The sequence below is a fragment of the Lontra canadensis genome, unplaced genomic scaffold (assembly GCF_010015895.1).
Source record: "Lontra canadensis isolate GAN:19392208 unplaced genomic scaffold, GSC_riverotter_1.0 scaffold61, whole genome shotgun sequence".
Lineage (NCBI taxonomy): Eukaryota > Metazoa > Chordata > Mammalia > Carnivora > Mustelidae > Lontra > Lontra canadensis.
In genome coordinates, this window is record NW_022631055.1 from 1530634 (window position 1) to 1543638 (window position 13005).

General features: G+C 38.3%; 1 protein-coding gene across 3 annotated transcripts in view; it reads left to right on the forward strand.

The window, feature by feature from the left end:
- The window catches only part of RTN4 (reticulon 4), a 72886-nt gene that overhangs the window by 15033 nt on the left and 44848 nt on the right, over positions 1-13005 (forward strand). The window contains exons 2-3 of one of the 3 annotated variants that reach the window (XM_032877767.1): positions 5413-5469; positions 6153-8540. The exons of 1 other annotated variant lie outside the window; for it this stretch is intronic. In XM_032877767.1, coding sequence (XP_032733658.1) covers positions 5413-5469; positions 6153-8540 — 2445 coding nt within the window. The remainder of the gene's footprint in view (positions 1-5412; positions 5470-6152; positions 8541-13005) is intronic. One more of the 3 variants, XM_032877768.1, reaches the window with a different exon arrangement.

Sequence of the window (13005 nt, forward strand, 5' to 3'; positions counted from 1 at the left end):
TCATGATAGCCTATTTTAAATTGACGAGTAGTAAGTTCAAAACTGACATACCACTTTTACTTTTTTAAAAAGTGGCTTACTTAAAAATATAAATCTCTTCAGTGAACTTTAATTTTGAAATCAATCCTTGTGTGATCAAAATAATTAGTATTCAAAGTATATTCCCTGAAACAGTCTATATTTACACTCTAGATTTAATCTTGAGTAAGGAAATGAAACTAGCATTAGGACCAACAATAAGGAATAGTTCATTTGGAAAAAGTGGTTTTATGAAGGGTATTCATCTTTCATACTGTCAAAAGTGTAGTGATTCTAGTCATTTTACTGAGGGTAATAAGGAAATAAATATCTGATTATAGTGATAGTTAAATTATAATTTTCTAGCTTTGTCATTAACTAGCTATGTGACTTTGAATAAGTTACTTAGTTCTCTGAGCTTAGATCACTGGATTAAGGATGAGTGTGTTTTAAAAAGAAAGTAAGGCTGCATATGGTGAATTTGTGTTTTACTGGATGTGAGCATTCCGATATACAGGAGGTGGAAGGAGGGGTTTGGTTAGGAAGAGTTATGTTTGGTTAAGTCATTGAAATAAGTTTAGATAGCTAACTTGGAGGCTATATATTGTAGGGCCTTAAGAGTTTCAGGTATAATTCAGTGGATAACTGGAAGCTTTTAAATGTTTTGTGCAAGAGAATATATAGAATTACTATTTTTTAAAGATTTTATTTATTTGACACAAAGAGAGAGAGAGAAACAGTGAGAGAGGGAACAGAAGCAGAGGGAGTGGGAGAGGGAGAAGAAGGCTTTCTGCCGAGCAGGGACCCCAATGCCAGGCTTGATCCCAGGACCCTGGGATAATGACCTGAGGCAGACACTTAACGACTGAGGCACTCAGGCAGCCCTAGAATTATTCTTTTAGGAATATTAATTTGATGGTAAGATTGACTTAATAGAAGAATTCTGGCTTCCTTTTTGCTTATTATTTAGTGAAAACTTGTTTGTTTAAATATGCCACTGTGTTTTTACTTAGCATGGGTAGAATTAAGACCTTAATATTATTTTTTTCTGTTTGTGCAGAATAGCACAAATGAAGTTGATGACTGAAGTTTCAGTTTCATCCAGTAGTTAGAATTTGACATAAGCATAGATCATAGAAAGAGGGGGTGTTGTTCACCTTTTTTGTAAACCAAGTAGTAGTATATGTGTATATATAACATGTCTCAGTAATGTTACACTTTTAATATAGTGTCCCTGATTATAAAACAGTTTATTATTCACTTGTGAAGGTTAAGATCTTTTACAGAAAAAGGAAGACTAACCTAAAATCAGTGATTTTTTTCAAAGCAAAGTAATTCTTTAGCCTTACAATTTGGTAGCTTATGATATGTAAGTGTTGTCAATCAAAATTTTTTAACATCCTTAATTTTATTTAATAATATTTTAAAATTCTAAATTTATAAAGTCCAGGGAAGGAGGTACTGCAGAATGGTTAAAGAAAAGAGCATAGACCTGTATACTCTCTGAATTCAAATCTCCGATCCATCATTTTTCAGTTTTGTGACTCTGGGGTAGTTACCCACCTTTTTATGCCTCTTTCTTCATTTCTGAAATGAGGATAACAGGAGGACCTAACTTTATGGGGTGTTTGACCATTGAAAGAGCATCTGAAATAAATGTGCTGGCCAGTATTACTATCTCTATAAATATTATTATATTGTGAAGTAGAAGCAAATAACCAAATATTTCAGATAATTAACAGGGTATTTGCTGGATCACAATTTACCTTAATTCAGGAAATCAAACTCGAGGGGCTGATAAAGAAGAATTTACACTGGTTGCATTTATGCATAAACTAATCCCTCCAAAAGATAAAACACACGGACTTTAGAGTTAGACATGTTTATATCCTTGCTCTCTGGCTTCCTAGCTCTTTGACTTAGAGCAAGTTGTTTCTAATTCTTTCCCCTTTCTCCCTGGCAACATTTTGCAGAGGTACTGTTACTATACTTACTGTACAAATAAGGAAATGAGGCGCAGAAGGGACAAGTAGTATCTTTCTTAAAGTCACACAGTTTTAAGTGATGAATCTGGGATTTGAACCCAGACAGCTTGATCCATGATCATTTTATGAGAAGTCAGAGCAATTCTTCTTGAGGACCAGGTGGTAGTGACTTCTTCTGTTTTTGTTTTTCATTTTTTCTCTAAGTGCTTTTTGAAATGCAATACTTATTTCACAGTTCATTTTGGACTGATTCTCAATTTGTGATTTTTCTTTTTTCAAAATTCAGTGAATATTTGAAATACCAATTTGTAAATGCTCTCATTTGGCCAAGTGCCAGGAATATAGTTTCCACTATGAGAGAGTCTGGTATTAGATAGGAATAAGGATACATGTTAAAAAATACTTCAAATTTTTGGCACAATTTTGGTTGTAGTTTGTTTTCCCTCTAATTTTAACAGTAACATATTTCGAGTTGAAGACTGGCCTCTGCATTAGTAACTTTTTTTTTTTTTAAAGATTTTATTTATTTATTTATTTGAGAGAGATCACAAGTAGACAGAGAGACAGGCAGAAAGAGAGAGAGAGAGGGATGCAGTCTCCCCGCCAAGCAGAGAGCCCGATGCGGGACTCGATCCCAGGACCCTGAGATCATGACCTGAGCCGAAGGCAGCGGCTTAACCCAGTGAGCCACCCAGGCGCCCCTGCATTAGTAACTTTTAATTATATAAAATAGATGAAAAAACAGCCATTTTGTTAAGGAGTTGCTACCTTTTATTTAAACGGAGCACCTGTGTAATTATTTCATTCTGCTCTTTGATCCCCAAATCTGTTTTGTGTAAGATTATAATACATTATTTTAACTGAAAGGAATTCTCAGATTCTCTCATCTTACAAAAGAGAAACTGTATTAAAGACGATCACATAGTAAGTTGTCTTTTGGAAGTGTGTACACACTGGGACATTTGGGTGGCTCAGTCTGTTGAGCCTCCAACTCTTGATTTTGGCTCACATCATGATCTCGGGGTCCTGAGATCAAGCTCCACATCAGGCTCCGAGCTCAGTGCAGTGTCTGCTTGACCTTCTCCCTCTGCTCCCCAATCCCTCTGCCCACATACTCTCTCTCTCATATAAATAAAATCTTAAAAAAAAAAAAGTGTGTACACATGTGTATGTGTTATAAAATCTCATAAGGTGGTTTGACTTACTGATTTGGATGAGTTGTCCATCCAACCTATTGTTTTAGTTTATAGAAAACCTTTTTAAATGTATACCATGGATTTTCCCCTCATTACCTAGTCTGAGAATCCTTCAGATATGGTATCATGCCCAATGTGGATTTATCTAAAATATTATGACATTGTGAATTTAACTCTTATTCACCAAGGGGGATGACTTTGGGAGACATGTCCATGTTCATGATAGCCACATCTCTGTTTTTTTCTATTGATCAACCTTGACTAGGTTGTCCTTCCAGATAGAAATGTCCAGATTTAGGGGCACATGGGTGGCTCAGTGGGTTAAGCCTCTGCCTTCAGCTCAGGTCATGGATGGTCTCAGGATCCTGGGATTGAGCCCTGAATTGGGCTCTCTGCTCAGCAGGGAGCCTGCTCCCCCCCCCCCGCCTACTTGTGATCTCTGTCAAATAAATAAATCTTTTAAAAAAAAATGTCCAGATTTATTAGGTCCTCTACACTAAAGGAATACCTTCCTGTCATTCCTCAAGCTATTTCAAATTGTCTTTTTTTTTTAAATTTTTTTTAAAGATTTTATTTATTTATTTGACAGACTGAGATCACAAGTAGGCAGAGAGGCAAGCATAGAGAGAGAGAGGGGGAAGCAGGCTCCCCGCTGAGCAGAGAGCCGGATGTGGGGCTCATCCCAAGACCCTGAGGTCATGACCTGAGCTGAAGGCAGAGGCTTTAACCCACTGAGCCACCCAGGCGCCCCTTCAAATTATCTTTTGCTAGAGTCCTTTCTCTAGTGTAAACCACAGAAGACCTTTAGCTCAGGATCTTCCAACTGCAGCTATAAAGTGACATTGTGCAAGCTTAATATGCCAATATGTAGTTTATTAGTTGGCTCGGGCTGCCACATCAAAATACCATAGACTGGGTGGCTTAACCAACAGAAATTTATTTCTCACAATTCTGGAGGCTGGAAAGTCTAAGATCAAGATTTAGTCAGGGTAGGTTTCATTCTGAGGCCTCTTTTCTTGGCTTATCTCTGCCATCTCACTGTGCACTCACTCACATGGCTTCCTAATGTTGCTCTGAGAGAGGGAGAGGAGGAGCTGAGACAAGGAGGAAGTGTTGTCACACAGGCATGAGCAAGCTCTTTAGTGTCTTTTCTTATAAAGGCACTAACCCTATCAGACTATGGTCCCGCTGTCCTGACCTCCTGTAATCCTAATGACCTCCCAACAATTACAGGTTGTTTTCAACCGGTAAAATGGGGGATATTAACGCCACTTACAACAAAAGCGTTTTCCCGCATGTAAAACACTTAGAATAACAAGTATCCCTTGGGATGCCTGGGTGGCTCAGTGGATTCAGCATTGGACTCATGATTTTTGGCTCAGGTCATGATCTCAGGGTCATGAGATCCACTTTAGGCTCTGTGCTGAGTGTGGAGCAATGGTTAAGATTCTTCCTCTCCCTCTGCCCCTTTCCCTGATCATGTGTGCATGCTCTTTCTCTCTATCTCTCTCTCTCTCAAAAAAAGAAAAAAAAAAAAAGAAAGAATAACAGGTATCCCTCAATGTTAATTTTAAACAAAACAAGACTGATGATAATAATTATCTTCCTAATGACAATTAGTGTTTTCTTTGCAATTTGAACAGTGGTATGCAGCACTAATATTCTCACAGAGTAGTGTACAGTGACTATTGGAATGTTTTCCTTTAGAGATAGACAACCTGGAATATAAGAACATATGCATGATTTTCTGAAAGTGTTCTTCTAAGCTGAACATACGCTAATAAAAAAGGATTAAGCAAAAGTAATTATTAATTTTATTCAAATGCATTTTTAAAATTTTGGCCTTGATTAGGGCAAAAAAATTTACTTATCTGAAAATGTGAATAAAAGTTTGGATGCCATGTATTAACTGAGAAAAATAGTATCTTAAAATCACTTTGGTTTATGAAATTTCTTTAACATAAACATATTATTGCCTCTTGAGAAATGATAGGTTCTGTGGATATCATTTAATCATCTTTGTAATATATATGATAATCTGAATTAATGGTACTACTGATAGTACTACTTTTTCTTTTCCATCTTGGCTTTTTCTTTGTAAAAGTTTTGTGTTAACTCATTACAAACTGAACCCTTGCTTGCTCCTCTTACCTTTAGTCTCCTTCAAACTCTGTCTTTATTTCTGCTGAGGTTATATTCTATTTGTTTTTCAGATGAGACACTTTTTGCTCTTCCTGCTGCATATGAGCCTGTGATACACTCCTCTGCAGGCAAGTTCTTTCTGCTAGCCTTTTATCCTCTGTGTATTCTAACTTTAACTCTTTAGTTTTATTAATTCTGTACAGAGTGGTTTGAGTTTACCAAAAATTAGCATGGTTCCAAGAATGTTTGTCTATTGAAAAAGTTGAAATTTATATTTTATATGTATGTCCAAGAGAGAAATGGACAGAACCAATAAATTGGAGATATATATGTATATATATATATATGGAATTCTTGGACCCTTGATTTATATTTATATATTGACTAGTCCTTTTTTCCAAATGCACTTATAGCTGAAAGGCTTTCATAGAAATGAATGCCACTCTTTTAAAAATTTAATTATTCAGTGTCTTTTCTGCACTGTCAAACTCTTCTCAAATTCTTTGTCTTCCTCTAAAACTTGTTAGAAGTAGCTTTTCTCAATTGATTATACTGGAGATTTTTTCCTCAGAGACTCAATTTTTGCCTTTTCATAGCATATAATTGGCTTTGTAGCCATGCACGTTTTATTGACAATAGCTTTAATTTTTTTCAGTAATGATTCAAGACTACTTGATTATTTATTGTTACTAACATTTAATTTTAGTTAACATTAACTCTTTACTAACCGTATTTTGAATCTGTCATAAAACTTGCATTAACTCTGAGAACGCTGGCATTCTCTAACTTTCCTTTCTGTCCATGGTCACAGAAAAAATTATGGACTTGAAGGAGCAGCCAGGTAACACTGTTTCCGCTGGTCAAGAGGATTTTCCATCTGTCCTGCTTGAAACTGCTGCTTCTCTTCCTTCTCTGTCTCCCCTCTCAGCTGCTTCTTTTAAAGAACATGAATATCTTGGTAATTTACCGGTATCACGCACTGAAGGAACACTTCAAGAAACCTCAACTGAAGCTTCTAAAGAGTTCACAGAGAAGGCAAAATATCCATTTGTAGACAGAGATTTAGCCGAGTTTTCACAATTGGAATACTCAGAAATGAGATTATCATTTAGTGGCTCTCCAAAAGCAGAATCTGCCATAATAGTAGCAAATCCTAGGGAAGAGAATGAAGATGAAAAAGAGGATTTAGTTAGTAATAACGTCCTTCGTAATCAACAAGAGTTACCCATGGCTCTTACTAATAAATCAGTTAAAGAAGAGGACAAAGTTATGTCTCCAGAAAAAACAAAGGACAGTTTCATTGAAAAGGGAATTGCAGCAGAAGCTCCTATGAGGGAAGAATATGCAGACTTCAAACCATTTGAGCGAGTTGGGGATGTAAAAGACACTCATAAGCAAGATAGTGATGGAGGTAATGTAGAGAGCACGTTGGAGAGTAAAGTGGGTAAGAAATGTTTCGCTGATAGCCCTGAGCAAACAAATCATGAAAAAGATAGTGAAAGCAGTAATGATGATACTTCTTTCCCCAGTACACCAGAAGCTGTGAAAGATGGTTCAGGAGCATATATCACATGTGCTCCTTTTAACCCAACAGCAACTGAAAACCTTTCGACAAACATCTTTCCTTTGTTGGAAGACCATACTTCAGAAAATAAGACAGATGAAAAAAAGATAGAAGAAAAAAAGGCCCAGATTGTAACGGAGAAGAATTTTAGTACCAAAACATCAAACCCTTTCCTTGTAGCCACACAGGATTCTGAGGCCGATTATGTCACAACAGACAGTGTGTCAAAGGTGACTGCGGAAGTAGTGGCAAGCATGGCTGAAGGTCTAACCCCAGACTTAGTACAGGAAGCGTGTGAAAGTGAATTGAATGAAGCTACAGGTACAAAGATTGCTTTTGAAACAAAAATGGACTTGGTTCAAACGTCAGAAGCCCTGCAGGAGTCGCTCTACCCTGTGGCGTCTCAGCTTTGCCCGTCTTTTGAAGAATCTGAAGCCACTCCTTCACCGGTGTTGCCTGACATTGTTATGGAAGCACCATTAAATTCTCAAGTTCCCGGTGCTGCTGCCCCTGCCGCGCAGCCCAGTTCATCCCAGCTAGAAGCTCCTCCTTCTGCTAAGTATGAAAGCAGAAAACCTGAGCCGGAAAATCCCCCACCGTATGAAGAGGCCATGAATGTATCCCTAAAAAATGTATCCGGAATAAAGGAAGAAATGAAAGAGCCTGAAAGTACTAACGTAGCTGTTCAAGAAACAGAAACTCCTTATATATCCATTGCATGTGATTTAATTAAAGAAACAAAGCTCTCTACTGAACCATCTTCCGATTTCTCCGATTACTCAGAAATAGCAAAAGTTGCACAGCCAGTGGCTGATCATTCTGAGTTAGTTGAGGATTCCTCACCTGATTCTGAACCGGTGGACTTATTTAGTGATGATTCAATACCTGAAGTTCCACCAAAACAAGATGAAGCCGTGATACTTGTGAGTGAAAATCTCATGGCCACTTCTCAGTCAGTGATGGAACATGAAACTAAGGAAAAACTCAGTGCTTCACGACCACCTGAGGGGGGAAAGCCGTATTTGGAATCTTTTCAGCCCAATTTAGATACCACAAAGGATGCCTTATCTCCCGAAGTTTCAGCACTAACCCAAAAGGAGAAAATTCCTTTGCAGATGAAGGAACTCAGTACTGCAGTTTATTCAGATGACGGCGTATTTATTGCTAAGGAAGCAAAAGTGAGGGAGAGTGAAACATTTTCAGATTCATCTCCAATTGAGATTATAGATGAGTTCCCTACATTTGTCAGTTCTAAAACGGATTCTTCTCCTAAATTAACCGGGGAATATACTGATCTAGAAGTATCCCACAAATATGAGATTGCTAATGTCCAGGATGAAGCTGGGTCATTACCTGGCTCAGAGTTACCTCATGACCTTTCTTTCAAGAATGTACAACCTAAAGAGGAAGATAAAGTCCATGTCCCAGATGAACTCTTCAAAGATAGGTCTGATATTTCGAAGGTGCCCTTACTGCCTCCAGATGTTTCTCCTTTGGCCACTCAAACAGAAATAGGCAGTATAGTCAAACCCACAGTTCTTGTGAAAGAAGCTGAGAAAAAAACCCCTTCTGATACAGAGCAAGAGAACAGATCACCATCTGCTATATTTTCAGCAGAGCTGAGTAAAACTTCAGGTAATCAGTCCATACATTGTTTTGTACTTTCTTGCCACCTTTTGACTTATCATGGAACATTCCACTGCATTTTCTGTAGTATATTACATTTATAGTCTCTAATATATCACATTAATAAGAATTCTTTTCTACTGTCTCAGAAGTTTTAGTGCGTTTTTTTTTTTTTAACTCCTCTTGTACTCATTACTCGCCCTTGCGTGTAACTTTTTTTCCACACAATTACTCACTGCTCCTTTTTGTATTATACTATGGAACTAGAAGATTTTATTAGAATCAGCTAATGTCTTTCTGTCTTTTCTTTTCCTTCAGTATTTGCTCATAGCATGAAGAGCAAGAGGTATTAAAACAAAATATTTTAAAATGTATTTACTATGGTTTTCCCAGAAATTACTTCATTTTAAATTTTTATGAAACCACATTTCTGTAACATGTCTCCACTATTTCAATATACTGCTGTATTTACCAGTAATACGTATGGTGTTAAGCATATTGAGTAGCAGACATTTTGTTGAAAAGTATAAATTGAGCTATGCTATTAGGAATTCTTCTGAAAAGTAGGGATTGTCATTTTTTCTTTTGATGCTACATTTCCGACACACTTGATTTGTGTAGAGTGATTTGCACTTGTGTTTTTTAATTAGTATTCTGATTTAGCTGTGTTTTCTGTAAAAATGTGTAGTGATTACTATTTATTGAGTATACTTATGTTTTGGAGATGGGTGGTATTAGTGGCAGAGAGACAAGGTTAGAGATTGTTGTTATAGTCTAAGAAGGAAGAGATTATGAATATTAACTCAGTGGGAAGAGAGCGGACTTGATGTTTGATTGGATATGGACATGAAGGATAAGGAAGAAGTTATAGATGATTCCAGGAATCCTGGGTTCCTTGTGTTTTCAAATGCATGTATGGCAGTATGAGAAACTGAATTAGGGGATATGAGAGAATGAAGTGGGTTTAAGGAGAGAAGATAAAAAATTAAGTTTTGAATATTTTGGTATTAAAGTACCTATGAGACCTCCAAGAAGTGGTGGATATTAAATATATGAAGCTTTTGACAGAGACTTTGGCTGTATGTGTGTATTTATCATGGGCTCAGACCAGTAATTAAAGCCGGGGATATCAACTAGGGAAAGCCAAGAAAAGGGGAAGCTTTAAAAGTGGAAGAATTGGTCAGCATTATCAAAGTCAAGAAAGCTGAGTTAAGATAAGGATTGAGAATCTGTCAAAAAGTAGGGAAGGTGTTGGCCTAACAATGGTAGGTGGTGTGGGTGGGCAGGGCTAGCTGTGAGGAGTGAAGGAGACTTGAGTAAATGGATACTAAATGTTGGCAGTTTTTAAGAAGTTTGAGATCATGGGGTGCCTGGATGGCTCAGTTGGTTAAGCATCCAACTCTTGATTTCAGCTTGGGTCATGATCTCAGGGTGGTGAGTTTGAGCCTTGCTCAGTGCCTGCTTGAGATTTCTCTCTCTCCCTCTGCCCTTCCCCCTCATTTGCTCATTTGCTTTTGTGCCCGCCCCCCCCCAAAAAAAAAAAAAAAAAAAAAGCTCAAGATCATGGAGATGGAGCAAAAATGATAGCAAGAATAAGGTAGAGGATAGAGTTGAAGAAGGGCCTTTTTCTTTTACTAAAGATGGAAGGGAAAGTCTAAATAAAGGTGCTAGTAGAAAGTCAGGAGGGGATGGGACAGTATGAGATCCAGAATTCAGGTAGAGAAATTGGCATATAAATAAGAAACATTGGAAGACATTGATTGTAGTTAATGGAAGGGAAAGTATGGGTGTTGATACTGCTAGTTTTTGTGGCTGGAATTTGAGGGAAGTGTATGATGGTGTGTGTTTATTCTTTAAAGCAATATGTTAGGTCATTTGCTGAGAATGAACTGGAACATGCTTGGGTGGAAGAGGTCTGACTAGGGAAACAAAGGCTTTGTATGAAGAGTCTAGTCAAGGTTGAAGGGTAGTCTGTATAACACAGTGATTTTTCTTTAATTGTGCCTAACATCCTAGGTGTAGATTCAGGGAAGGCAGATGCTTATATTGATTCATACTTGTGTTTTGCTAGAGGGGTCTGGCCCCGTGAAAGGATAGTAAATCAAAGGAATTGAAGACAGTAGTAGTTTGATGTGATGGACTGTGGAAACTAAGTTGAAGAATGTAAAGAAGAGAGCAGGGGGAGTTGATAGATGGTTGAATAGAAGGTCACAGACCTTGTGGTTCAAATTAGATCTAAGAACTAAGAGTAAAAAGAATAAAAATATGAACACAGAATGCTTGGAGGTTGTAGTCAAACAAAGTAGGATTGTGCACGTATATTTGTTTTTTCGGTGTTTAATTTAGAATTCCAGATGGATTATAATGGCCAAAGTTTGGCAGTGAGGCAAGGGCTGATGTTGAGTGGGGTGAAGGTTGCTAGAGCAAAGGTCAAACAAACCATGAGGCTGAGAAATTGGATTGCTCTCATAAAGTCACACAGGATAATGGCAGGACTTGGGGTGGAGAAGAATAGAAATTAGGGACAAAAGATTTTGGTAAAAGGGCAAATGGGGCAGCTGGCAGAATGGTAGATTGAGGCAGTAAGGAAAGATAGAGAATGTTATAGCCGAATAACTTGAACTTTGCCCAGGGCCTCTGAGAACATCTTGAAGCAGCATTGGTGAGCTAAGAACAGTACTGACCTCTCCTCCTGTCACTCAGGTATGCAGGTATAAGAGAGTAACCTCCATTTAGAGTTAATGGGAAAAGCGGTATCATCAAGGTAGAGCCAGGTTTTAGTGAAAGGAGGTACTGGCAGGAATATTCAGTAAAGAAGTTGAAGATTAGGGGAGATAGTTCACATTGGAATGGGTTTTTTTTTGTTTTTGTTTTTTTTAACATTTATTTATTTTGGAGAGACAGAGGACACAGGGGGAGGGGAAGAGGGGGGAGGAGAGAGAGAATATCAGGTAGATTCTGCACTGAGCGTGGAGCTGGACACAGGGCTCCATCTCACAACCCTGAGATAACTACCTGAGCTGAAACCACGAGTCAGATGCTCAACCAGCTGAGCCACCCAGGCACCTCTGGAATGAGGATTTTTAAACAGCCCAATAAAATGGTTTAGGAGACACTGGTAGAAAGAAGAGTGAGAATCCCAGAGCAGCATGGTAATGATATAGTGTGGGTGAAGACCACAGACACACACTGACTGATGTGAGCAGTGATTTATAACAGCTTGTGAAGTCCCACTTCTTTACTCAACATTTCTTCCCAGCACTGTTAGCAGTGCCCTAGTAGATTGGAGCACTCCAGAGACAGCAGTTCCTTGGACTGATTTTACTAAACCTAGGGATCTTGGCCTATACTGATCGTAGTGTAATAGTTTGGAATTAAGTAAGGGAAGAGGACAGTGCCTTTGAAGGCTAAGTAGGGGTGGTTGAAGAAGTAAAAGCCGTGGTTGAGCATTCTCTTTACAAAATAGTTATTGAAGTCTTTTCTCTGAACAAAACTGTTACTCATGCTTCTTTTGCTCAGTGTTGTTTTTTTTTTTTAAGATTTTATTTATTTATTTGACAGAGAGAGAGATCACAAGTAGGCAGAGAGGCAGGCGGAGAGAGAGGGGGAAGCAGGCTCCCTGCTGAGCAGAGAGCCTGATGTGGGGCTTGGTCCCAGGACCCTGAGATCATGACCTGACCAGAGGCTTAACCAACTGAGCCACCCAGGTGTCCCTGTTTTGTTTTTTTAATTAAGTGTCCTAGCAGCTCCCTAGTGAATAGAAAACTCTTTGGATACACCCAATATATATATGCTATAGAAGTCATACAAAGGAGAAGTCACTGTGGTGTAATAAAAACACTGTGGGTGGGGGTGCCTGGGTGGCTCAGTAGGTTAAGCCTCTGCCTTCTGCTCAGGTCATGATCTCAGGGTACTGGGATCAAGTTCCGCATGGGCTCTCTTGCTCAGTGGGGAGTCTGCTTTCCCCTCTCTCTTTGCCTGCCTCTCTGCCTACTTGTGATCTCTCTCTCTCTCTCAAATAAATGAATAAAATCTTCAAAAACAAAACAAAACAAAACACTGTGAGTGATGTGAGTTGTAGTCTTGGCTGTACCACTGACAACCACTTTATCTCTCTAGAAATAAATTTCCTTCTCTATAAGAAGAAAGGGATTGAATTAGGTCCTTGGGACTTGTTGTTTCTTTGACTTTAATTTTAATAGACATCTGTTTTAAGCAGTGGATAGTTGCTTTAAGGTGCTTTATACCACCTTTGGAAGAGGTGTGGAGGAAGATGAAGACTAAGACAATGTCTTGCCCTCAGGCAGCTTTCAGTCCCCTGGTGAAAGCAAACTTGTAAGGACATAGCTAAACATTGTAACATATATTATAAGGGTACAAGTGCTTCCCCATCTTCAAAAAAAACATGGTTAAGTGTACCGAAGTCAAATGTACCAAGAGTATCAAGAGACAAGAACATTAGGGAGGCTGTGTT